This window comes from Periophthalmus magnuspinnatus, chromosome 8 (assembly GCF_009829125.3).
Source record: "Periophthalmus magnuspinnatus isolate fPerMag1 chromosome 8, fPerMag1.2.pri, whole genome shotgun sequence".
NCBI classification, from domain to species: Eukaryota; Metazoa; Chordata; class Actinopteri; order Gobiiformes; family Gobiidae; genus Periophthalmus; species Periophthalmus magnuspinnatus.
Genome location: NC_047133.1, coordinates 15,053,830 through 15,080,065, shown reverse-complemented (window position 1 = coordinate 15,080,065; position 26,236 = coordinate 15,053,830). Strand labels below are relative to the sequence as shown.

Genomic DNA, 26,236 nt, shown 5'->3' with positions numbered 1-26,236 from the left:
AATCAACCAATCACATGACAGTTGCTTCAATGCATTTAGGGGTGTGGTCCTGGTCAAGACAATCTCCTGAACTCCAAACTGAATGTCAGAATGGGAAAGAAAGGTGATTTAAGCAATTTTGAGCGTGGCATGGTTGTTGGTGCCAGACGGGCCGGTCTGAGTATTTCACAGTCTGCTCAGTTACTGGGATTTTCACGCACAACCATTTCTAGGGTTTACAAAGAATGGTGTGAAAAGGGAAAAACATCCAGTATGCGGCAGTCCTGTGGGCGAAAATGCCTTGTTGATGCTAGAGGTCAGAGGAGAATGGGCCGAGTGATTCAAGCTGATAGAAGAGCAACGCTGACTAAAATAACCACTCATTACAACCGAGGAATGCAGCAAAGCATTTGTGAAGCCTCAACACGCACAACCTTGAGGCGGATGGGCTACAACAGCAGAAGACCCCAACGGGTACCACTCATCTCCACTACAAATAGGAAAAAGAGGCTACAATTTGCACGAGCTCACCAAAATTGGACAGTTGAAGCCTGGAAAAATGTTGCCTGGTCTGATGAGTCTCGATTTCTGTTGAGACATTCAAATGGTAGAGTCAGAATTTGGCGTAAACAGAATGAGAACATGGATCCATCATGCCTTGTTACCACTGTGCAGGCTGGTGGTGGTGATGTAATGGTGTCTGGGGTGTTTTCTTGGCACACTTTAGGTCCCTTAGTGCCAATTGGGCATCGTTTAAATGCCACGTGCTACCTGAACATTGTTTCTGACTATGTCCATCCCTTCATGACCACCATGTACCCATCCTCTGATGGCTACTTCCAGCAGGATAATGCACCATGTCATAAAGCTCGAATCATTTCAAATTGGTTTCTTGAACATGACAATGAGTTGACTGTACTACAATGGCCCCCACAGTCACCAGATCTCAACCCGATAGAGCATCTTTGGGATGTGGTGGAACGGGAGCTTCGTGCCCTGGATGTGCATCCCACAAATCTCCATCAACTGCGAGATGCTCCTATCAATATGGGCCAACATTTCTAAAGAATGTTTTCAGCACCTTGTTGAATCAATGCCACGTAGAATTAAGGCAGTTCTGAAGGCGAAAGGGGGTCAAACACCGTATTAGTATGGTGTTCCTAATAATCATTCAGGTGAGTGTATGTCTGGTGAGAATTTCATTTTGTTTCATTTGTTTTATTATCCACTGTATAATGATTTAAGAACTGATTTGTATAAGATGATTCAACAGAAAGGCCAAATGTTGTATTAGTTGTTTGAGAAAGAAATATTTTCTGCAACTTTTGTCAAGAAGGCCTGGACATTGAGACAAAAGACAAATGCATGGATACACCTCTCTATGTCTGCTTTGTATTGTGATTATAGTATTTTATTTTTTAAAAGCTGCTGGTGTTTCAGGATATTTCAGGGTAAAACGATACATTTTGTAATCAACCAGACATTCTCATGGTGGTATAGTCGCATAGATGCATGTCGAAAGTTGTCAGTGAAATTAAAACACAGTAGTTTTTACAGTGGTGGTATTACAGTGACTTACAAAAGTATTCATCCCCTAGAAATTGTTCACATATTGTCATGCCACAACTACAAATTTAAATACATTTTCTTAACATTTTATGTGAATGAGCAACACAAAATGGCACACAAGTGTGAAGTGGAAGGAAATATTTTACAAGATTTCCAAATTTAAAAAAAAATCTTTTGCAGCGTGCAAAAGTATTCATCCCCCTTTTTCTTGAATGCAACCAATTGCTTTTAGAAGTTGCCTGATGATTTTGGAAATATTGAATGTTGACCTAATGACTAAAAGGAGTCCACCTGTGAGTAATCTTGTCTCATTATAAATGCAGCTGTGCTGTGAAGGCCACAGGAGATTGTTAAAAGAGTGTTGAGGAGCAAACCACAAAATGAAGTCAAAGGAGCACACCAAACAGGTCAGAGAAAAAGTTGTGGTGAAGTTTAAAGTGGGGCTTGGATTTAAAAAGATTTCCCAAGCATTGAACATCTCAAGGAGTACTGTTCAATCCATCATCCAGAAATAGAAAGAGTATGGCACAACTGCAAACCTGCCCAGGCATGGCCGTCCACCAAAACCTACAAAATGAACAAGAAGAGCACTCATCAGAGATGGAGCCAAGAGGCCCAGGGTGACTATGGAAGAGCTGCAGTGATCCACAGCTCAGGTGGGGGAATCTGTTCACAGGACAACTATTAGTCATGCACTACACAAACCTGGTCTTTATGGATGAGTGGCAAGAAGAAAGCCATTACAGTTCACAAGAATTCATTTGGAGGACACAGCAAACATGTGGCAGAAGGTGCTCTGGTCTGATGAGACCAAAATCGAGCTTTTTGGCCTAAAAGCAAAACACTACGTGTGGAGGAAAACTAACACTGCACATCACTCTGAACACACCATCTCCACAGTCAAACACGGTGGTGGCAGCATTATGCTGTGGGGGCCTTTTCTTCAGCTGGAACAGAGAAAGCTGGTCAGAGTTGATGGGAAGATGGATGGAGATAAATACAGGGCAATCTTGGAAGAAAACCTGTTGGAATCTGCAAAAGACTTGAGACTGGGGCAGAGGTTCACCTTCCAGCAGGACAACGATCCTAAACAAAAGCCAAAGCGACAATGGAATGATTTAAAGCAAAACATATTCATGTGTTAGAATGATCCAGTCAAAGTCCAGACCTAAATCCAACTGAGAATCTGTGGCAAGATCTGAAAACTGCAGTTCACAAACAGTCTCCATCAAATCTGACAGAGGTTGAACTGTTTTGCCAGGAAGAATGGGCAAAAATTTCAGTCTGTAGGTGTGCAAAGCTGGTGGAGACATACTCCAAAAGACTTGCAGCTGTAACTGCAGCAAAAGGCAAATCCACAAAGTATTGACTTAGGGGGGCTGAATATTTTTGCACGCTGCACTTTTCAGTTTTTGTTTGTTTTTTTTTAAATCTGGAACTGATGTATAATTTTCTTTTTACTTCATACGTATGTACCATTTTGTGTTACTTATTCACATAAAATGCAAATTAAAAAATATTTAAATGTGTGGTTGCTTTTGCAAGCCACTGTACATGCCTCACTCCACAAATAGGGGACCTTATTTATTTATGGTATCTTAACTAAAGCAATTTTTAAAAAAAAAGTTAAGATATATGTTGCTGGGCAAACTCGGACCACTATAGTGGAGCATCTCAGGACCATCTCCAGATCTTGAACTAGGCTTTTAGGTGATACTTGTGAATCTGAGCTCTCTTGTCTGCATTTTAGCTCAAGCCACAAGATGACCAGTTCAATCACAGTGCAATATTAAGATTTGGGTGGAAGCCAAATGGGATGGGCCTACAAAAAAGATGTCTGTTTTTTGTGTGAATCAGCAGCTCACTGGCCATTGACCTCTGTTGTAACCATTCCCCATATTATACAGTTTTAAAAATTGCTCTTCAGCTTCTGCTATATTTGGATTCAGAAAAAAAGTACCGATGATCGTGGGTACTTTTTGTCTCCATGTAACTCAATTCCTTTTGTCTCCACTTGACTCAGTTCCTCTTCTTATTAGTCAAGTTCTTCTTAATCACCTTCAGCAGAGGTACAGAAATCTTTGCATTTCACACATCAAAAGAAACATGGTCAGACTTCTTTTCTCAGCGGCACATAGACCTGCCTCAAATCTGAGGGATCGCAAACACAGAAACACAGGCTTAGACCTGACTCAAAACATTTCTTGCAGACTTCTCGTGCATGGACACAGCTTTTTAATTAATTGAATACTTAACCAAAGCAGCTTGTCACTTATGACAACCCTTTTCAACACTCAACACAATCCCTACTTTGGGAAACTGTGACCTAAATCTAATCTAAACCTAAAAGCCTAAGCGTCCAAAATCCATCCAGTTGGGCCTGATTTGTAATAATATTCCAATTCATATTCATTAAGTGTAATATTTTAAACGGAAACAGGTGGAGGGACTTAAGGGTTTTCCTAATGTATTTCCTACTTGAACACATGCTCCAGTTGTCCCTAGGTAACTAAATCATTGAAGAGGACTTCCTACTTTAGACAGTCCTTACATGGAGAGAGCTTGGGCTGGATCACATTCAGGGAGGTAAATGAATCTCTCTCAGGAATGTCATATGTAGCTGATAAATAAGTCAGCAGCGGAGCAGTAGCACTATTCGTGCTCACCTCATAGCACCCCAAGTTTAAAATCAGTTAATGTTTTTGTTAAGTTATTTTTCTGTACTCACATGTCTTCTCCTTTAGTTATAGGTTGTTGTAACAACAGGAAAAAGACTAAATTCCCCAAAGAAACCGAGTAAATGGAGTGGATCGTTTTAAATAGGTTAGGAGGGCTAACAGGCAGAGTCAGTTGTCTAAGCTGAGAGAAGCTATGTCTTTGGCATGTCTGAGCTCATCTCTACTTTCAGCAACTTTGCAGTCTCCATCTTGAGCTCCTATGCTCCTTCAACTAAACACATCACTACTGGTTTTGCCCCATTGCAGTATTGCTCTTCTCACTCAATCAATATCTCAGAATGTAATAAACCAAGACCAAGACCTATTTGGTGAATGTTTTGTCTGCATTGATTGAGTTTCCTCATATTAACAATCACTAATATGCCAAGTGCAGCAATGTTAAGTGAGAGAGCATTCCACTACCAATCCAAAGGTTGGCAGTTTGACTCAAAGGTCCAATCATCCTGTCCTTGGACTAGACTCTTCACCAGCTTTGGCTTCAGTGTTCACATATGCTGGCGTATGTTTGAGTGCAATTGCAAACAGCCTATGGCTACAATTTGACATGTTGACATGTTTGTGCCTTTCATTAACATGTACTCATTTGTAAGAAAATGCAATACAAAACTAAATACAAACATGTTTTAATTTAAAATACATATTCCAGAATAATTTGTTACCAAATTAAATTGCCCTAGATTTTATAGTGTATGCCCTTTTATTTAAAGATTGGTACAAAAGAACCAAATGTCAAATTAGGTAAAGAGTTCAAATATGTTATTTTGAAATGTGGTCAGAAGTAGGTAATTTTGGGTCAAGTTTGGTGTAAGAGTTTAAGAGGTGACAGCAACTGACCTCTTTCTTCATGCATGTTTAGGTAAGACTCAGAATGGGTATGGATTACTGCACTGCTCTCCACAGGCCCGAGCTAGCAAGGCTCACATTACACTGACTCCGACAGTGTGTGATTTTTAAATAGTGTACTTGTCGACTCCTCCCCATACAAATCAACCTATTTTTGGCCCACTGTACTGGGGGAGGGATAAGTGGATGAGTGAGATATTAGGCTTTGAGCGAGGGCTGTGTCTGCATCTTATGCTGTAGTAATGGTAATGAGCAGTATTTAATGTGGCTTTCTTAGATATGTACATTAAGATTAATGCAATGTTGTCAGTCACTGAATGCCCATATTTAGGTGAAAGGAGCACATGCTTCCTGTTGTGTACTAATTAAAATATCTATCCAAAATAAATAAATTGCAATGTCTGGAGTAAAAACACATACGTAGCAATACCTAATCCTTAGCAATTAACAGTGCCATAACCATTACTCATCTGGTTGGTCATAAAAGTTGTTGCAAAATGCCAAATGGAAGCCTGTAGAGTACACAAAGTAGGGGTTTGTAGGTCTGGTGGTTCCACTTAGTCTCAGTCTCATATTCATAAGTACACCTAAAAAACTGTAAATTTATTATGTGAATTGATACCAAACTCACTGTACTAATGCTTACTTAATGTTGCTGTAGTTCTACTTTATTGTTAAAGTTCAGGTTAAACTTAGATATTCAATTATGATGATGGTAAAGCTTATCCTTCTACTCGCCTCTAATCACTCCCACCTCAATGGCTAACCTAGCTCACCGATACTGAAGGCCTAGCAGCATTTGCCCCTGTCACTCAGTCAGACCCCCCTTCATCTCAACTTACGCCATAGGTCTTGCTCTTTTTCTGTCGCTCTCATATTAGTCCTGTCTGTCTCTGCACCATTGACCAGTTACTGCCGCCTCTTCCCTCTGCTTTTTATTGCAGTCCTAACTCAACACACTTGCCCTGTACAGGACTGAAGCGTCCTGGTTTGGTGTGATCCTGACTCAGGAATAACAGGAGGACACCTGCTTATCTCGAGGATCATTTCTACCAGGAGTTGGGAACAAGTGCCGATATTTCTTCTTGGAATATCTTCTGTACGGGACCTTGTCTTTTGGCTTTAATGCCTGTATAGTTGGCCATTCCCGACTGTTGCAGTCTTGTCAGAGCATTGTGTGTGTGAGTGCCTTTAACTTTGAGTGTGTGTGGAGGATAATTAAGCAAACAACCTGCAGTGCTGGACTTCTGCAGTGATTCCAGTTTACTTCCTAAATAACTGACCCATTCTTGTCCTGCAATCATGGCATCGTTGAGAAGTTTTATTTTGGCTCTTTTACTGGCGCTACTGTGCTCCTTTCATACACCACTTGCCCCATCTGTAAAAGCTCAGGATCTGCCATTCCATTCTGAGGAAGGCCTGATGGCTGATGATGATGATGACGACGACGACGATGATGATGACGATGACGACGACGACGATGATGATGACGATGATGACGACGATGATGACGATGATGATGACGACGACGATGATGATGACGATGATGATGACGACGATGATGACGACGATGACGACGATGATGACGACGATGATGACGACGATGATGACGACGACGATGATGATGACGATGATGATGACGATGATGATGACGATGATGACGACGACGACGATGATGATGATGACGATGATGATGACGATGATGATGATGACGATGATGATGATGACGATGACGACGATGATGACGACGATGATGATGACGATGATGACGATGATGATGATGATGACGATGATGATGATGATCATGAAGGTAAGTAAATTGTGGTCACATCCTGCTTTTTGGAAGTGCATTTGCCTACAAGTTTAATCACTTTCCTCATTCTGTGACCAACACAAGGCAGGACTGAAAAGTGCATTTTGTTGGTCACTTCATGACATTGTATAATGACATTATATTGCATAAGGTTCAACTGTGCAAGTACAGGACAGTGTGCGAAAGGGGAGGAGCTTAGTAAACATTAGCCACTCCCCTCTAGTTAACATTTCAGCCTCGTCATCTCTTGTTTAGTTTCTTAGGCAGTCATGGTCCCTCCTTCACCCCTTTCCAGCTGTCCATTTCCCTTGCTGTCTCTGACTCTGTGTTCTTTCCCTGCTTAACTAGAATTATGAGCACTCAAAGAAAATTGAACTGGCCCATCTGAAGTTCAACTGTCCGAAGTCCTTCGAACAGTTCACTAGATTTGAACTTTGGGACTGCAGAAGCAAAGATGAGAGGGAGAGAAAGAGCAAAAACTATTTCACACAAACCAAGCCTGATTGAAATGAGGGTCACTGAGATCTTTTGATTTGTGTTTCGTTTGAAAGAATGGTTCAATCACAATGATCTTCCTTTCTCGTTTGTTTTGGATCAGACTGACATGTATTTGTGTCTATTGTGAACTTACAGAGAAAGAAAGAAAAGAAAGAGAGACAGTAAGAGATACGGAGGGGGGTAGGGGATTCTGCTGCAACAGTTAAACAGTGGGAGAACAAACATATGAAGAGGTGGAGGAGGGCAACCAAATTTACTTTGTCAGGTCTTAGGAAGAGATGCACTGTTTCTCTCTTTTTCCATATCTCTCAATGTCTTTCTTTCTCTGTTAAGCTTTGGTGCAGAAATGTGAACATGCTGAATGTATACAGTTAAAATAAAAAAATAAAAATAAAAAATACCTGTTAAAAATGTAAAGTTAATATCTATAAATGATAACCATTTAAAAATGTAATATTACATTTTAATGGCATAATCAGTTGATATTTTCTACCTTTTGTTGATCTTGTTTCCATATGTCAATGAAACTAAATGAGTGGTGTGCATTGCCCTGTCTATTAGTCATGATCTGGCGCTATACTGACCCAATAAGTATTTGGGAAGCTTGCATGAGTTTATTTATTTGTAAATGTCATGATAATTATTTTCTTGCTCATTCTTCAGCTAGCTATAGACCGAGTATTTGGGAAAAGAGAGAAACATCTCTGTTAAGAGAAATTTGAAGAGTTAAGAGGTGATGAGTTATCTTCTTTTAATCCTCTTTTGTCTTTTTAATGATTGTAAACACCTGTGTATGGAGAATACTATTGCCACTGTCTATGTAATTAACCCTACTTTCATTCTTTAAATAAATCAAATGATCAATATGTCTCTAAAGAGGAATTTGTTACATGAGGATTGTGATGTCACAATAGCCAGTACTGTACACACTTACACTGAGCTTAAAGTTTACTCACATTCAGCTGAATGTTTTGCATGCTCCTTTGCTGCAAAAGTAGCTCTTGGTATTTGGCAAAAGGAGCCAGATGCCTGAACTTGCAGACTAAATCTATTAAGTCATGGTAAGTCAAATAAAATGAGTGTTCATTTTGTTACTTCTACTTTATAATTTTTTAGCTTAAATTACAATACAAAACACAATCTTTTTTCAAGAATTTATTGTATTTTGTAATTACTATTAGACGATGACGACGACGACAATGATGATGACGATGATGATGATGACGATGATGATGACAATGATGACGACGACGATGATGACGACGACGATGATGACGACGACGATGATGACGACGACGATGATGACGACGACGATGATGACGATGATGATGATGATGACGATGATGCCTATCATAAAGGCTCTGTTTGTAGTCTCTGCCACTTCTGTGAGGTTGGTGACAATATTTTAAATGATCTCAGCCCACACTTGCTTTTGTGATTTCAGTTCTTCCTTGCCTTCCATTGCAAATCACATCCCCAATAAGTACTAAGTGTAACCTTTATCTTGTTATTCAGCATTGTGATGAATGTGACAAGTGCCCCTGCAAAGAAGGAGATAAGTCTGAACACTGTGACGATTGCGATGTAAGTGGTGTAAGTGGTTCTCTCTCTCACACACACACATAATAACATCGGGACCCCTGTTGTTTCCTCCACAGATGTGCAGCTTCTGCCATGTATGCCCTGTTTGCCAAACAGTCTGTAAACCAGGTAAGAGCATCCAGAAGCATAATTATTAATTTTACTTGCACTCCCATGCGATGGGTGCCTGTCATTTTTTACCTAAGCACACACACACACACACACACACACACACACACATATATATATATATATATATATATATATATATATATATATATATATATATATATATATATATATATATATATATATATATATATATATATATATATATATATATATATATATATATATATATATATATATATATATACGTACATACATACATACACCCCCCCCCCCACACACACACACACATACACACAGAGTATAGATCACACACATAGAGTATAGATCACTTCACATTTTTCACAAGTCATAATTTCTATCATGTAAGAATTAGAGTACTTGCAACATTAGAGGCTCCCAGGCTGCTCAAGTGTAAGTGTAATGATTTGATTACGCTTTTTTGTTGCAGGTGGATTTATTGACGAGGTAACGGGATCCATTTACAAGTAAGGGCACATTCCAATCTAAACATGTCCCTTAGTGTGCTGTAATCTAACCTAACCTGTGTTGTGGAACACTCCCCAGGACTGTAGCCGATGTGTTTGATGATGATGACGAAAACTGAGGAGTCTCAGCTTCACTTGCACAATCCCACTGTTATATGTGCCTTTTCTGTCAGCAGTAACATTTGTATTGACACCATTAACTGATTGTTTTTTAAAGAAAGTATATAATATAATATATTTGTTATCATTTCACAATGTACTTGAGAACCACTACTAAGAAAGATAATTTATTTACAGTCATATTTTGCCCTTTTTAAAAAACAACAATTTGAAATAAAGAACTATTTTCCTTTGTTGCCTTATTATTATATAACACCAAAGTTGGCACTCAGAAACAGAAACTTAATCATCACATCAATAAACAATACAATAACAGTGGGAGAAATATAAACAACCACATGCAATCTGCTAGATACTTGAGGATGTACAACCAGGCAGGACCTCACAGACAGACATAGAATTGATTTATTGATTTGTTTATTGCAACATAAACATACACATGGAATTATTATAATGTCTTTATGAGCCTTTGGTGTGGTTTTGGACACACACTTACGAAGCACAAGTCAGCGCAGTTTAACACATGCAACACCCCCGTTCTTTGCATAGCCTTGAAGAGAAGAGCTGGCTTCTTTTTGCTGCCAGCAGGGGGTGTTCAAATAAAGTCTTTCAACATTAGATAAGACAGGCAAACACAAGACTGACAAGCGTGTTGGAAAATAAACCATTTCACAGAATAAGGTGAAGATGATTCATATTTTTAATCAAATGAGAAGACGTACATGCACATACATTTGTCTTAGTAAAGATATTTTAAAGATAATTGTTCTCTAGATTTGAACTTTGAGACTGCAGAAGCAAAGGTTAGAGAGAGAGAAAGAGCCTAAACTATTTCCACAAACCAAGCCTGACTGAAATGCAGGGCCCCTAGATTGTATCTTTGAATAATGTATGCATTTATCTTGTTGTAATGATGATTTAGTTGTATAAATTACCTCTCAACACGACTTGACCAACTGACCCGCATACAGAGGTTGGCTTAATAGCCACAGAAATACAATCAAATAAAAGTAGTTCCACACAAGTAGGCTATTTGGAAAAATTGTGAGAATTTCTAAGATGTTCAAAAAGTAAGCGTTCAAGTCTGACACAGAAGGCTGATACTTAAGTGGAGTAATCGTGATAGTTGACTGTTAAAATAATTTTGATTGTATTTTCGTAATTGTTATCTGGACTATACAGACTGTAAAACACATGCCTCCCCCCAAAAGCTATTTGATATCAAAGAAATCACAATGTCAAAATGAATGTTCTAATTTAGGGCCTACATCAATTATATAGACTAGATTATGGTTAGTAATAACAAAACGATTTATTTAGTCCAAGTCCAATTCAGTACTGTATAAGTACACAACTCTTACAACTCTTATGTAAGGGTAATAATATCCTGTCCAACTGGATTTGAACATTAGGTGGCGGTAGTCTCCTTCTGAGTGCGACCCTTGACTGAGTCGTTAGTAGAAGAAGGGGCAGGTCAACGCATGCGCAGAAGGAACCGCAGTGCCAGTGTTACCAAACAAACTTGATTGGGCTCAGGCTCACTGCGCTGCTGGAGGACACAGCCATGGGCTTGGAAAGGCTGTGCAGTCCGGACGGTTTGGATTCTCTATGGGTGAGCCCTTGTCATGTCTCCGCTCTAGTGGTCCGCAGAATGTTTGTTCTGTTCTGATAATACCCGAGCCTTCATCTGATAATACCCGGCAATGTGAGAGGGGAGCTTAGAGCCGCTGTATTCACGCTCGTCTCAAAAGACACCGGCCGGGACAAAGCCCCGTACTAATGCTGGTGTTGTATGGTTTAAACAGGGGTGACAGTTGTGTTCATAACACTATTCTATCAGGGAGTTGAGAGTGTCAAAGTCTTTTAACATGTGAAACAGAGTGCAACGGGGTGCATTTTCAACGGCACTATGTAAACACTGTACAGACACTTTGGTTTGTCTTTTGAATGTATCCCCCATATTCACCTCTTACACAGAACCATTTTCACTGTTTATATCTTTGTTCTGCCACACTGCTGTGGTGACCTGGCATGGATAAGAACAACAGGATTGCAAAGTGTCAGTGGTAGTGGTTCCCCCCCACATTGGGAACCCTACCATAAAGCATAAGACGTACTTGTGTTGTACAGGACTGGAACCTGACATGGCACACAGAAGAGCCAGAGCTGACCCAGTGCTTCCAGAACACCGTCCTGGCATGGCTGCCCTGCCTGTACCTCTGGGTGTGCGCTCCCTTCTACCTCTTCTATCTCTACAGACACAACAATGGCTACATCTGCATGAATCATTTTAATAAAGCCAAAACTGTAAGTTACTTTGATTATTCTCAATTCCTATTCATTCACCTTCATTCAACACAGTTTATTCTTAACAGTCTATGTCCCTCTTCTCTGTTGCAGGCTGTGTCTCTTATCCTGTGGATTGTCTGCTGGGCAGATGTATTTTATTCTTTCTGGGAAAGAAGTCATGGGCTGGTCCCTGCACCGGTGCACTTCCTCAGCCCCACGGTGCTGGGCATCAGCATGGTCAGACTCGGTCACTGACTTTAGTTTTTCAGCTCACCTCACTTCATCTAGATTTCATATTGATTCTTCAGATCAGGAATTGAAACTGAGCTACTATTTTAGCTAAAGGAAAGGAAATATTAGGGTACAGTTAAATCTGGTAGAGCTCATTTTTTTTAAAGACTCACGGTCAGTGCCAGGACTGCACACAAAGGTTAAGGTACACTTAAACCTCCCCATAGAGGAAATCTGTCTTCTACATTTTCCCCATCCTTTAATGCCACTGGGGCAACCTGTCAGCTGCCCAGGGACCCACCTTCATGGTCTTGAACTAAAGAAATTCACAGAGGAATACTGTTGATAGAAGATGTGTCCCTGTCATGTGGTTAGGTAGCTGTTGTTGATTTCTAAAGTGTGTAATAGCAGTGTGTGTGTGTGCCATGCTATTTGCAGCTGCTGAGCGGCCTGCTGGTGCAGTATGAGCGTATGAAGGGGGTGCAGTCATCTGGAGTGCTGCTCGTCTTCTGGCTGTTGGCTTTGCTCTGTGCCACCGTGTCCTTCAGGTCCAGGGTCCTGCAAGCTCTGGAGCAGGTATGCACCATCTCACCTGTACACCTGCCTGGGAACTAGGGCTGAACCATTTGGGGAAAATGTCTAATTGTGATTTTTCTGAAAAGCATTATGATTGTGGTTTGATTTGGGATTTATGTCTTAAATACTAATAGAATTCTGTTCAAAGTTCACATTTTAAACGTGTTGAGGAAATCTGAATTCTAGTCAGAATGAAAGGCAGTAAGGACATCAAAAATTCAGATGTAAATAACTATGATGGTCATATAATAGCAGTGTCTTTTCAGAATAGGCCCTCCACCGGTCATTGTAGTGTCTAGCTGCCCCTTCACATTCCATAGTATTCCAGTGCCGTGAGTGAACCTGTGTCTTTTTCAGCCCTCTCTAGTGTCTGTTTGGAGGTACACCACCTTCTTCATCTACTACATTCTTCTGCTGGTTGCCTTGGTGTTGTCCTGCCTCTCTGACCAGCCTCCACTCTTCTCCCAGGCTGTGAAAGACACTGTAAGCCCAAATACGTACAAGAATTGGCATTTGGAAATGACTTTGCATGAGTACACATTTATTTGAACTTCACTAGTTACCAATATCAAATCTAAGGCTGGGAATCCCAGGGTACTTCATATTCAATATAATATTTGATACATGGCTCATGATAATATTACAATGCAACACAATAATCATGCTAAATGAACCGTGATAGATCTAATTGTTTTTTATTTTATTTTTCATGACAGTAATAAAATAAAAGGCAGCATATATATATATATATATATATATATAATATAAAAAACACAATGAGGCAAATAAGCATTTGAACACCCTGTGAGTTTGCAAGTTCTCCCACTTAGAAATCATGGAGGGGTCTGAAATTTTCATCTTAGGTGCATGTCCACAGTGAGCGACATAATGTAAAAAACATCTGGAAATTACATTGTATGATTTTTTTAAATCATGTATGTTACTGCTGCAAATAAGAATTTGAACACCTGAGAAAATCAATGTTAATATTTGGTACAGTAGCCTTTGTTTGCAATTACAGAGGTCAAATGTTTCCTGTAGTTTTTCACCAGGTTTGCACACACTGCAGGAGGGATTTTGTCCCATTCCTCCACACAGATCTTATCTAGAACAGTCAGGTTTCTGGGCTGTTGCTGAGAAACATGGAGTTTGAGCTCCCTCCAAAGATTTTCTATTGGGCTTAGGTCTGGAGACTGACTAGGCCACTCCAGAATACATGGCCCCGGTCATCCTCTCCTTAATACAATGCAGGGATTCTTTGGAGGAAGAAGAATTATAAGTAGCATCCAAACACGACGAGTGGGATTAAGACCAAAAGGTGTCTTTATGCAGCTAACGACCTCAAACAGGTGCTTCTAATTGAGGATAATAAGTGGAGTGGAGGTGGACTTTTTAAAGGTGGACTAACAGGTCTTTGAGGGTCAGAATTCTAGCCGATAGACAGGTGTTCAAATACTTATTTGCAGCAGTAACATACAAATAAATTATTTTAAAAATCATACAGTGTGATTTCCAGATTTCTTTTTTAGATTATGTCTCTCACAGTGGACATGCACCTAAGATGAAAATTTCAGACCCCTCCATGATTTCTAAGTGGGAGAACCTGCAAAATCACAGGGTGTTCAAATACTTACTTGCCTCACTGTATGTATGTATGTATGTATGTATGTATGTGTGTTTTTATATATATATATTATATATATATTATATATATATATATATAAATAAATAATATGGTATTTATTTGTGTTGTTATGGTATCTACTTATGTGGCCTCTTTTCTTTGCACAGGATCCCTGTCCTGAACCCGGAGCCTCCTTCCTCTCCAGAATCACTTTCTGGTGGATCAGCAGGTGAGACACTTTTCATTAGCTAACCAAAAAGGTTAACATGTTGCTATTAGTATTTTTTAACTTCATCTAAAATGGCTTATATCCTGAAAATAGAATGATGGTGACTGGGTACAAACGCCCCCTGGTGGAGAGCGACTTATGGTCTCTGAACCCGGATAACCGCTCCCATTGCGTGGTTCCAGGGCTGGTGCAGCACTGGAGCAGGCAGCGGCAGAAGGTCCAAAGGTCAGTTCTGTGGCATGGAAGAGGGACTTTCAAATGGTGCTTAACTCCTCACCAGGCAGCAGAAAGTGCAAATGCGGTACAACCACTGAGGCAGCACTGGGAAGGCTGTCAGTCTGTCTCCCATGATGACACTTATGTGGGAGCTCACATAAGACAGTGCAGGTGATGTGTTAGCATAAGAAACATCACGCCATCCAGGCATTTTTTTTAAACAAATCACATACTCATTTCAGCAAGTACTGATATAAAAAAAAATCACATTCACAGGACGGAAACGGAAACCTTTCCTGAATAGCTTTAGAATGATCTTGAGCAGAAGTGTAAGAGAACATAGACTAGTATACACCATTGACCACTATGGAACCTACCTGGACCACTGAGGGATTACACAGATACAAGACCACATGGTAATATAAAAGAACTATGATTTAATATTGAAAATATCATTCTATTGTCTAAATATCAGGTATCATTATTCGAATTGAGTATCGAGTCTATTCTTTAGAATTGAAATTGACTTTGAAATTTTAGTATCGTGACAGCATGATAAAGTTACTAAGAATCTAAACTACCCAGTGAAAAAGTATAAGCAAGAAGTTTAAATTCAACATAGCATTACAGCAAAAGCAGTCTCAATCAGAAATTATAGCTGCAAGCGGCATCGAACGGCCCTCGCTGGCCTTGCATCGCACGCGCCCACGCACTCATCGTTGGGGAAAGCAATACACCCTACGCCCTGTAGAGGCTCGGGCCTAAATATAAATGTATAATAATTTATGTTTTTTGCAATATACATATCTGTAAGGAATTTGTAACTTATCATAAGTGTACTAGTGTGTTATATAGCGCAATGACTTTTGATGATACAATATATAAGTCCTCTCATCACTGCTGTTGGCAAATAATAGTAGATCACATTAGGGTACTGTGTTCTTCTGCTCAGACTGTCATCTAGTTCGCGGGTGGATCTGCAGACCAAGTATATGTATTCGCCAAAGAAAGCTCCACAGAATGAGGTGAAGGGGGCCAGTGCTGCAGATGAGTCTGAGATCCTGATTGTGAGACCGCCTCCACAGACCAAGGAACCATCCCTGCTCTGGGCTCTGTGCCTCTCATTTGGGCCGTACTTCCTCATTTCTTGCTTCTACAAGATCCTCCACGACGTACTCATGTTTGTGGGCCCGGAGATCCTGCGGTGAGGAGGCCAGATTGTATAGCTCAGCAATGTTAAAGAGAGGGTATTATGCAAAATATATATATTTTTTTGCTTTTTGCCATGTTATAATGTTGTTCCTTCATCAAAAATATGCCTGAAGAGGTTTTAGATGTCATCCATGCAGGTTTCAGTAATTTAGTTCAAACAGAGTCCGGGAGAGATCACTCTTAGCTGTAAGATTCTGTCCAATTCTCAGCCCACAAGCCAACGTCATTCATGCTTCCAAACGACAATTGTCCATAAATAAATAAAAGCATGTTACAGTACTGCACACAACAACTTCATAAACCCGATACGATGTGCAGTAACTTCATTAGCGGAATGCATGTTGATTTTGTTGTGATAGCACTTTGAGGGGGGAGCAACTTGGCATGGAGAGCAAATAGAGGGGCAAAAGTAAAAACGCATTTATACGTTGTTTTTGCCGAATATAGCATTTTTAAAACAATTAAAAGGTAACATGCTGATCTAAATATGTTATGTGTTAGCAGTTAGTACCCCATAGAAGTAAAATACTCCCTCTTTAATGGTAATAGGCGGGGTGACTGGTGACATTTCCAAATTGATTCCTTTTGGTTATGGCACTCACAGCTGGTATATTTGTGTTTTTGCAGGCTCCTGATCAGCTTCGTCAACAACTCAAACAGCCCGTCATGGCACGGCTTCTTCTATACCGGGCTTCTATTTGTGTGCACCTGTGTCCAGTCTCTGGTGTTGCAGCAGTACTTTCATGTGTGCCTTGTGTCGGGCATGAGGGTGCGCACTGCCATCATTGGGGCCGTCTACAGGAAGGTAACCCCCTCCTCACACGTACTTTAAACACAGACTTTGAGTGGGTGGATTTTCTTACATTCATTTTGCATTCATTGGCAGTTCCGGGGCTGAAATGATCCAAATGATTCTAGTAAAGATGTATGGAGTTTAAAAACACAGTCAAGCATTTTCCTTTATTACCACATGACATCACAAGGTGGAACATCTCTCTGTTTGAGAGAAGAACTCAACCTAAATATGCAGGGTTTGTGTGTTAAACGTGAAACTAAACAGTACCCCAGGTGTGTTTTTGATGAGGAAATAACATTATGTGGGTCCGTTAGTTTTCAAGGGGGGGAATACTGTTGAATCATAAATGGTACATTTCCCGTATAATATGCACGTAATCACGCACTACTCTTCAAATGACACTCAACTTCCACATGGCTAAAGCAAATGTCCTTTTTTACCACAAACTTATAAGAGAGCTGTGTAGTAATGTTTTGTGCAGTTATCTCTTTGCATTAAAGTGTTCAAATTGAGCTCTATGTGTATTGTTTAGGCAGCAGGTTGGTCAAAACTAAATATGGGCTTCTGCTTGCGATTTAAGGCCAATAGCTGATATGGTGAAACGAGCAAATATTGGCCCGATATAGCAGCCAATTGAAATATCTCTAATCCACACTATTTACATATGGCTAATGCAAATTTTATATAGCTTGTGACAACCTTCATATGGCTAATGTAAATTGTAATTTAGATGCATAATGTCGATTTGCTCACTGTTTTGTAAGAATGCCATAGGTTCTTTAAAAATGTCCTGATGCTGCATGCGCTCATTGTCATAAAATGATCAGAGCTATGATAAATAACAATAATTACTTCATAAAGTATATACCTGCTACATTATAATGTGTTTTAAACCCACAAAGTTTAGTCCATTATAATATTGGGATTGTTGATTTTGCTATGTGACAGCAGATCCCACACCTCAGTAATATGTGTGTGTGTGTGTCTATGTTTATGTATGTGTATGTGTGCATGTGCACACAGGCCCTGGTGATCACGAATGCCGCGCGCCGCTCCTCCACAGTGGGAGAGATGGTGAACCTGATGTCTGTGGACGCCCAGCGCATTATGGACCTCATCACCTACATCAACATGCTCTGGTCTGCTCCGCTCCAGGTGGTCCTGGCTCTGTACTTCCTCTGGCAGGTACGCCTCAACGGGTACAGGAAAAGGGAGGCAAAATCCACTTTTGAACTGGGGTTGGGTGATATGGCCTCCCAATTTTTGTAAACATTGCCTCCTCTTTTCCATATAAGCATGGTTGGATAACTTTTTAGTTGCTCATACAGTGGGTACAGAAAGTATTCAGACCCCCTTAAATGTTTCACTCTTTGTCATATTGCAGCCATTTGCTAAAATCATTTAAGTTAATTTTTTTCTCATTAATGCACACATAGCACCCCATATTGACAGAGAAATACAAAATTGGTGAAATTTTGGAGAATTATTAAAAAAGACAAACTGAAATATCACACACCTTTTGCTCAGTGTTTAGTAGAAGCATCCTTTTGAGCTAATACAGCCACAAATGTTTTTGGGAATGATGCAACACGTTTTTCACACCTGGATTTTGGGATCCTCTGCCATTCCTCCTTGCAGATCCTCTCCAGTTCCATCAGGTTGGATGGTGAACGTTGGTGGACAGCCATTTTCAGGTCTCTCCAGAGATGCTCAATTGGGTTTAAATCAGGGCTCTGGCTGGGCCATTCAAGAGCAGTCACGGAGTTGTCCTGACCCACTCCTTTGTAATTTTAGCTGTGTGCTTAGGGTCATTGTCTTGTTGGAAGGTGAACCTTCAGCCCAGTCTGAGGTCCTGAGCACTCAGAAGAAGGTTTTCGTCCACGATATCCCTGTACTTGGCCGCATTCATCTTTCCTTGCAATCAGTCATCCTATCCCTGCAGCTACAAAACACCCCCACAGCATGATGCTGCCATCACCGTGTCTCACTGTTGGGACTGTATTGGACAGGTGATGAGCAGTGCCTGGTTTTCTCCACACATACCGCTTAGAATTAAGCCCAAAAAGTTCTATGTTGGTCTCGTCAGATCAGAGAATCCTATTGCTCACCATCTTGGAGTGCTTCAGGTGTTTGTTTTTTTTAGCAAATTCCATGCGGGCTTTCATGTGTTTTGCACTGAGGAGAGGCTTCCGTCAGACCACTCTGCCATAAAGCCCCGGCTGGTGAAGAGCTGCAGTGATGGTTGACTTTCTAGAACTTTCTCCCATCTCCCGACTGCATCTCTGGAGCTCTGCCACAGGGATCTTTGGGTTCTTCTTTACCTCTCTCACCAAGGCTTTTCTCCTCCGATTGCTCAGTTTTCTCGGATGGCCAAATCTAGGAAGGGTTCTGGTCGTCCCAGATGTCTTCCATTTAAGGATTATGGAGGCCACTGTGCTCTTAGGAACCTTAAGTGCGGCAGACTTTTTTTTTTGTTACCTTGGCCAGATCTGTGCCTTGCCACAATTCTGTCTCTGAGCTCTTCAGGCAGTTCCTTTGACCTCATAATTCTCATTTGTTCTGACATGCACTGTGAGCTGTAAGGTCCTATATAGACAGGTGTGTGGCCTTCCTAATCAAGTGCAGTCTCCAATGAAGGTGTAGAACCATCTCAAGGATGATCAGAAGAAATGAACAGCACCTGAGTTAAATATATGAGAGTCACAGCAAAAGCTCTGAATACTTATGGCCCTGTGATATTTGAGTTTTTCTTTTTTTCTTTCTTTTTTAGTAAATCTGCAAAAAATTCAACTATTTCATGTCTGTCTGTCAATATGGGGTGCTGTGTGAACATTAATGAGGAAAAAAATGAAGTTAAATGATTTTAGAAAAATGGCTGCAATATAACAAAGAGCAAAAAAGGGGTCTGAATAATTTATGTACCCACTGTACGTCGTAGAGTCACTGAGGAGGCTATTAAAAGAGATGGCTGTGGCCAGTAACCTTAGATCTGCAGATCTGCCATTTTGTTTTTCTGTACACATATTTTGAAGGTTAAACTTTGAATACCAAGCAGGCTATTCAAAAAGAAGAATATTACCCAGGTGACTTCAACTCCCATTCTCTCTGCAGACCCTGGGTCCCTCAGTGCTGGCTGGTGTGGCTGTCATGGTACTTATGGTTCCTGTCAATGCCTTCATTGCCATGAAGACCAAAGCCTACCAGGTATAGATAAAAAAAAACAGGCCCATAGAGCCCGATGGAAACCCAGTACCAGCGTGTTTGATGCTTGTGATAAAAGCTGATCATGTCCCTCCTTGTTGCAGGTGGCTCAGATGAAGAGCAAAGACAGCCGCATCAAGCTAATGAACGAGATGCTGAATGGCATCAAGGTGCTGAAGCTGTACGCCTGGGAGCTGGCATTCCAGGACAAAGTGTCTGAGATCCGACAGAGTGAGCTCAAGGTGCTCAAGAAGACTGCCTACCTGGGAGCCATGTCCACCTTCACCTGGGTGTGCGCGCCCTTCCTGGTGAGCCACATACCATTTTGCACTCCCAATAAAACACATGGGAAGAATCCATTTGTATGCAACACATCACTCTTACTGCAGAGGGCAATGGGGTTCATGTGTTTTGCCCAGGGACACAACAAAACCATAAAGCAGTGCAAGATGATTATATTTATATTACATAAATCTTTTTTATATAAATTAAATTTAAAATTTAAGCATTTGCATTACTAAATCTAGACTCTGACAGCAACAAAACACTACCTCTAAAGGGACATTACATTGACTTCCATTCATTTTCTGGATACATTTTGATCCTAACCTTAATTCTAACCTTAACAATTGATTTAAATTTAAAATGAGGGTTAAAATTGCTTGATTTATACAGTTTTGAGTCCCCACATTGTGATAAATACCCACACACACACTCATCACATTTACATGCACACCAGGAAAACTGGAAAAAATTTGACCTAGTCCAGCTTAAACAGATTTTTCTAAATTCATGTACTATGAGTGATCAAATCTCAAAGATCCCAGTAACACATCTTGAGAAACCAGTTTGTACTTATATGGATATCTGCCGTATGTAACCACGTTGAGCAGGGGAACAGCACAGCTCATATAGGGATATTGTGAAATGTGATCAGTCTTCACACATCAGCATCTGCTATAATGCTCTTATGTTTACGCTTGTTAGAAACTCCGCTATTTAAGCTGCAGCCTGATGAACAGACTTTCAGGATGGTTTTCTTAAACTTACACTGGTTCTGATGTACTCTCAGGCTGAACATGAGACACTTCAGATTTTGGTGTTGGTGCTTTGGAAATCTGATCATCAAACACAGTTACTATGATCTAATTATTGGATTATCTGGCCAATCTTAATTTTTACTGGCCAGGTAGATGTACCATGGGAATGAAATCTTAAATTGAGCATCTTTTTTCCTTTATTTAGTGATTGGAAACTCACTCTTTTATCTGGATATCTGCTGGTCTGGCTACTGTCTACAGTCCTGCCTACATGATAATATAATGTCGCCCTATTTTGAAGATTCTTTATGTTGTGGTGTTCTGCTTTGTGCTAGTTTAGTTTCATGTGGATCTATCCAATACATAGTCATGAACTGTAAACAAAGTCAAAACATATGTGCTCTGACATAAAAACATGGCATTCTACCAAAGAGTTCTTAGCTGACCTCAACCTCAAATGTAAACTATTATGTTCTTTAGAATGGCATGTGATCAGATGAATGCAATCCATCAAGGGCCAACCTAGAAAAGCTGGTAAAATGTTACACAATACTTGACATGTGTTGTGTGTAGGTAGCGCTGTCCACATTCTGTGTGTACGTTTTGAGCGACGAGCGGAATGTCCTGGATGCTCAGAAGGCCTTTGTGTCCCTGGCTCTGTTCAACATCCTCCGGTTCCCCCTCAACATGCTGCCTATGGTCATCAGCAGCATCGTCCAGGTCTGCTCTCTCCTCTTTTACGACACTCAGCTTTTACTGATGACACTTGTAATGCTGACTTATTCTCAATTACAAAAACATTGGATGTGATGGACAAGTTGTTTGTTATAATTTGGTGTTTTGGTTCTTAGGACAATTATCTAATCAGAAAGCAGAATGAGCCTGACCCCAGTCTCTCATTTGGGTTGCCAGTTTCAATGCTGAAATACAGTTGGTTTAAACCTAAAAGGATTCTGAATCGTTACTACCTAAACCCCAGCACCTGCAGCCAATCGTGAATCAGTGCTAGTGCAGCCTCTGCAGCTCAGTGAGTGGATTCTGGATGTTCTGAGTTTTCACATGAGCTATTGACACTGGCAATCTAGGCAATTCAGTCGTGATTATATTATCTTTTTTTAAACTGTTAGGCCGCAGGCTACATACAGTTCCTTTTAAGCTATAAAAAAATTGAAGGTGAGTTAATTAGTTCTTTGTTACGACTCGTACCCATAACTGTTGTCACCCTCTTTGCTGTTGTGAACATGACCTAACCCAGTCCTCTTCTCTGCCTCAGGCCAGTGTGTCCCTAAAGCGTCTCCGTACCTTTCTGTCTCACGAAGAACTGCAGGAGGACAGTGTGGACCACTCTGCAGCGCTCAACTGTGAGGGCCTGGTTACACATGCCTGCTCACACGCACGCCCACACACATGCTCTCACGCACGCCCTCACGCACGCCCACACACACACACACACACACACACACACACACACACACACACACACACACACACACACACACACACACACACACACACCCACACACTCACACTCACGCACGCCCACACACACGCCCTCACGCACACGCCCTCATGCACACCCCCACACACTTGCCCACACACGATCACCTCCAATTCTTTATTTTTTTCATGTGGTCTTAACTTAAGACCTTAACTCTGTAGTTTAATGTCACTAAACAATATTTTTATTATTGTTTTTAATTGTCTAAATGTGCCCCTCAAACATCCAGGGAGTTTCTATAGTGGTCCATGGGCGTATACTTGTCTATGTGGTCTTTATACTTGGTCTCATACAGCTCAATATCATTCAAGCTATTCGAGAAAGGTTCATTTTTGTCCAGTGAATGTGACTTTTTTAGCATCAGTGCCTGCTCAAATGACTATCTGCTTTCAATATTAGTGTTAGTATCAATTTGTGTCTCATTTTCAATACTTTTGACAAACCTAGAAGTGAATGGAATACAATATTGGGCACTGAATTGCATTTTTTACCCCTGTGCATTTTGTACCCTTGTTTGAAAGACCGGCATTGCAAGTTTCTCTCCTATGACAATTCGGTTATTGTAGATGATATGATTTACATCCACAACATATCTTTAAAATAACTATTTAAATATTATCTTGTAAGCCCAGCTCTATGCTCAAACATTCAGTGTTTTTGCAGGATACCAGGATCATGTTTTGAACAGTAACAGAAAGTTTTTATGTCAGAGCTTTACTATACTGAGTGCATTGTGTTCTCTCTGCCCACAGCTCCACACAGCATCTCCATCACTGATGGAGTCTTCAGCTGGTCCAGGACCGAGCAACCCACTCTGAAAAAGTTTGTAACATTCTTATGTAGAAATATGGAGAATCTAAAGGGCATAAGGGGCTTTGTGGTCTATTTACAAGAGAGGCAGATATCCTATTGCTGAGTTTCAAATGTCATCACAACATTAAACATTAATATTTAATACAGTTAAAATTTGTCTTGTAAAAATTCAGATTTGTGTTGTAATACAGTGAGTTCTAGTTCTAGTCTCATAAGAGATTACCATGTATAATCATTGGGGAAAAGTGGCCCCCATCTGGGAGTATGACATCATTAGAATCTAGAAACTGACAACCTCCAATTTAATCAATTCTGACCTCCAGTTATCCAAGATTCTTAGACTCTAGTTATGTTTCTCCTACATTTTGGACTGACTTAACTTAAACAAATTCCTCTTTAATTTCTAAATAAACAAAGGTGTTATGGAAAATTGACATTTTGGCACTTTCACCATATTATAATGTTCTCTCACCAAAAACCTGCCTGAAGAGGTTTTAAATATCATCCATGCTTGAATAATCTAGCGATGTCTCCCAGGCCCTACTCGAACCCTCCTTACAGTTACCCATGAGATCCACTGCTATGGTCCAACGGTCCAAATGTCCCCAAGCCTATGTCACCCATGCTCCAATACAACAATTTCCATAAATATATAAGAGCAGGATAGAAAACAATACACTACAACTTCACAAACTTGATGAGGTGTGTGGTAGTTTCATTAGTGAGATGCATGCCAATTGTGTTATGTCCTTGTGTTGTGTCAAAAATGAAAGTGAAACTTATAAAACATGTTAATATGTTGCTTTTGGCGACTCGAGCATTTTCAAAACTATACAGGGTAACATGGTTATCTAAATATGTTATGTGTGAGCAATTAATTCCCTATTGAATTAAACTGCCCCTCTTTAATCTTTCTTTTAAATAGAATTCTGGTGTGATTCCTATATTGATATATGTTTATACCTATATTTATGCCTATGTAATGCACTATATATCTGAATGACCCAAAAGTGCCTAATGCCTTTTGCTTCTTTACTCTGTACATGTGTATTTTGTTGGAGCTCTGGTTTGTGACTGTATGTGGACAGTCTCAATGTGCAGGTTCCTGAGGGCGCTCTGGTGGCTGTGGTGGGACTGGTGGGCTCAGGGAAGTCCTCGCTGCTCTCCGCTCTACTCGGAGAGATGGACAAGATGGAGGGGACTGTTTCTGTCAAGGTCAGACTGGAACCCACCTGCTCCACAACTAGAAACTAAACCCACAAACTTGAACCTAGGGATCCACCATGAAATTATCATTTGACTTATTGTTTAAATTTTTGGTTCTGTTCATCTGTGTGATGAGTGCATTTCTGTTTTAATTCAGCTTTATAATAAAACACACGTACCCATTCACCCCTTCTATTGGTAAGCCTCTGTTATGCTTGCTTTGTCTCTATTAAGTTTTTATTTTGACACAATAAATTCAAAACATGTTTTTTTTTATTTTTATTCTAGTTGAAATTATTCTGTCAAAAAGTATATTAAAACACTAATTCCAAAGTCCTGAATACTACGTAATGTGTTGGTGCGTGTGTGTGTGCGCAGGGCTCGGTGGCCTATGTTCCACAGCAGGCCTGGATCCAGAACTCCACCTTAAAGGAGAACATCGTGTTTGGGCAGGAGCTGAGCGAGCTCTGGTACCAGCAGGTGGTGGAGGCGTGTGCTCTGAAGCCCGACCTGGAGATCCTGCCTGCGGGGGATGGCACGGAGATTGGAGAGAAGGTCCATTCTGCTCAATCACTAGAAACTGCTTAAAAAAGTCTTAGAATTGAGAGCATATTAGATATTTGTTTTCATTTAATCTTTTTTAACCATAATAATTGAATCTAAAAAACATTCTATAGTATGGTTGTCAAAAAAACTAGAAACTCATTTGTGCAGGTATCATTACTAAAAAAGTCACATTCAAAGGACAGAAATGAACCTTTCCTGAATAACTTTAGAATGAACTTGATCTGTATCAGAACCAAGTATAAGACCACATAGACTAGTGTACTAGTGGACCACTATGGACCTGGATGACTGGGTGATTACGCAGATATAAAACCACATGGTAATATAAAATACTATTATTTAATGTTGAAAATGACATTTTATTGTCTAAAAGGTTTTTTTTTACTTATCATTGTGGTATCATAATTGGTATTGATTTCTATTCATTGGTATCAAAATAGAGTTTGAAATTTTAGTATTGTTATAACACTAATAGCCTTACTCTCATCCGAAGCACAAAACTCCCCTAGCTGGTTGCCTCAGTGACATTGAAGGAGGGATCAAATGCAGAGGACATATTGTAAAACCTCATTTTAATTACTAATTTAATTGCTGTCATTTTTGACAGGATTAATCAACAAAATGCCATTAATTTGGTCTACAAACCTTATATCTTAAACCTTTTAATTTTCTACGCATATCTTTTTCTAGCTGCCTGACCATGTCCATCTAAAATGATTGCATTATATTGTGACACAGATAATCGCATAACAGGGATATCAATTCTGAAAAGAAGAATAAATACTTGTGTATAAAAACATGCTCAGTAGGCACTTGGACAGGCTTGTAGAGATACACTGATACTAGCACTGGTATCAAATATCATCGATCCAAGAAAATTTGCTGGATTGGGTATCAGTTCCATGATGTATGTTTTGCTGATATCCCAGTTGTACCTTTTAATTGGATGTAATGAGACTATTTGTGCATGTGCATGTTTA

At 40.1% G+C, this 26,236-nt stretch overlaps 2 protein-coding genes across 5 annotated transcripts in view; both read left to right on the top strand.

Annotated features, from left to right (window-relative positions):
* Positions 1 to 5,976: 5,976 nt before the first annotated feature.
* Positions 5,977 to 9,990, top strand: LOC117375448 (prostatic spermine-binding protein). 4 transcript variants are annotated; one of them, XM_055223615.1, is made up of 8 exons: positions 5,977 to 6,548; positions 6,603 to 6,637; positions 6,704 to 6,939; positions 8,622 to 8,830; positions 8,956 to 9,024; positions 9,099 to 9,150; positions 9,602 to 9,638; positions 9,718 to 9,990. In XM_055223615.1, exons 1-8 carry the CDS (start codon positions 6,432 to 6,434, stop codon positions 9,755 to 9,757), a joined length of 795 nt encoding a protein of 264 aa, XP_055079590.1. In that variant the 5' UTR covers positions 5,977 to 6,431; the 3' UTR covers positions 9,758 to 9,990. The 4 variants fall into 4 exon arrangements, with proteins under 4 accessions (XP_055079590.1, XP_055079589.1, XP_055079588.1 ...); XM_055223614.1 differs by having other exon boundaries at positions 5,979 to 6,548; positions 6,683 to 6,939; XM_055223613.1 differs by having other exon boundaries at positions 5,981 to 6,548; positions 6,603 to 6,939.
* Positions 9,991 to 11,259: 1,269 nt separating this feature from the next.
* The window catches only part of abcc1 (ATP-binding cassette, sub-family C (CFTR/MRP), member 1), a 27,195-nt gene continuing 12,218 nt past the window's right edge, over positions 11,260 to 26,236 (top strand). Inside the window, exons 1-17 of the mRNA XM_033971628.2 lie at positions 11,260 to 11,370; positions 11,889 to 12,065; positions 12,159 to 12,284; positions 12,717 to 12,854; positions 13,212 to 13,337; positions 14,646 to 14,707; positions 14,801 to 14,932; positions 15,876 to 16,127; positions 16,763 to 16,940; positions 17,955 to 18,116; positions 20,043 to 20,135; positions 20,237 to 20,440; positions 21,746 to 21,892; positions 22,446 to 22,533; positions 23,423 to 23,492; positions 24,572 to 24,698; positions 25,068 to 25,244. Coding sequence (XP_033827519.1) covers positions 11,323 to 11,370; positions 11,889 to 12,065; positions 12,159 to 12,284; positions 12,717 to 12,854; positions 13,212 to 13,337; positions 14,646 to 14,707; positions 14,801 to 14,932; positions 15,876 to 16,127; positions 16,763 to 16,940; positions 17,955 to 18,116; positions 20,043 to 20,135; positions 20,237 to 20,440; positions 21,746 to 21,892; positions 22,446 to 22,533; positions 23,423 to 23,492; positions 24,572 to 24,698; positions 25,068 to 25,244 — 2,307 coding nt within the window. The 5' untranslated portion in view covers positions 11,260 to 11,322. The remainder of the gene's footprint in view (positions 11,371 to 11,888; positions 12,066 to 12,158; positions 12,285 to 12,716; positions 12,855 to 13,211; positions 13,338 to 14,645; positions 14,708 to 14,800; positions 14,933 to 15,875; positions 16,128 to 16,762; positions 16,941 to 17,954; positions 18,117 to 20,042; positions 20,136 to 20,236; positions 20,441 to 21,745; positions 21,893 to 22,445; positions 22,534 to 23,422; positions 23,493 to 24,571; positions 24,699 to 25,067; positions 25,245 to 26,236) is intronic.

Coding starts and splice junctions, on each gene's coding strand:
- LOC117375448 (XM_033971741.2), top strand. CDS start 6,432: ATGGCATCGTTGAGAAGTTTTATTTTGGCTCTTTTACTGGCGCTACTG. Junction 8,831..8,955: donor GTCTCTGCCACTTCTGTGAG/GTTGGTGACAAT, acceptor CTTGTTATTCAG/CATTGTGATGAATGTGACAA. Junction 9,639..9,717: donor GTAACGGGATCCATTTACAA/GTAAGGGCACAT, acceptor AACACTCCCCAG/GACTGTAGCCGATGTGTTTG.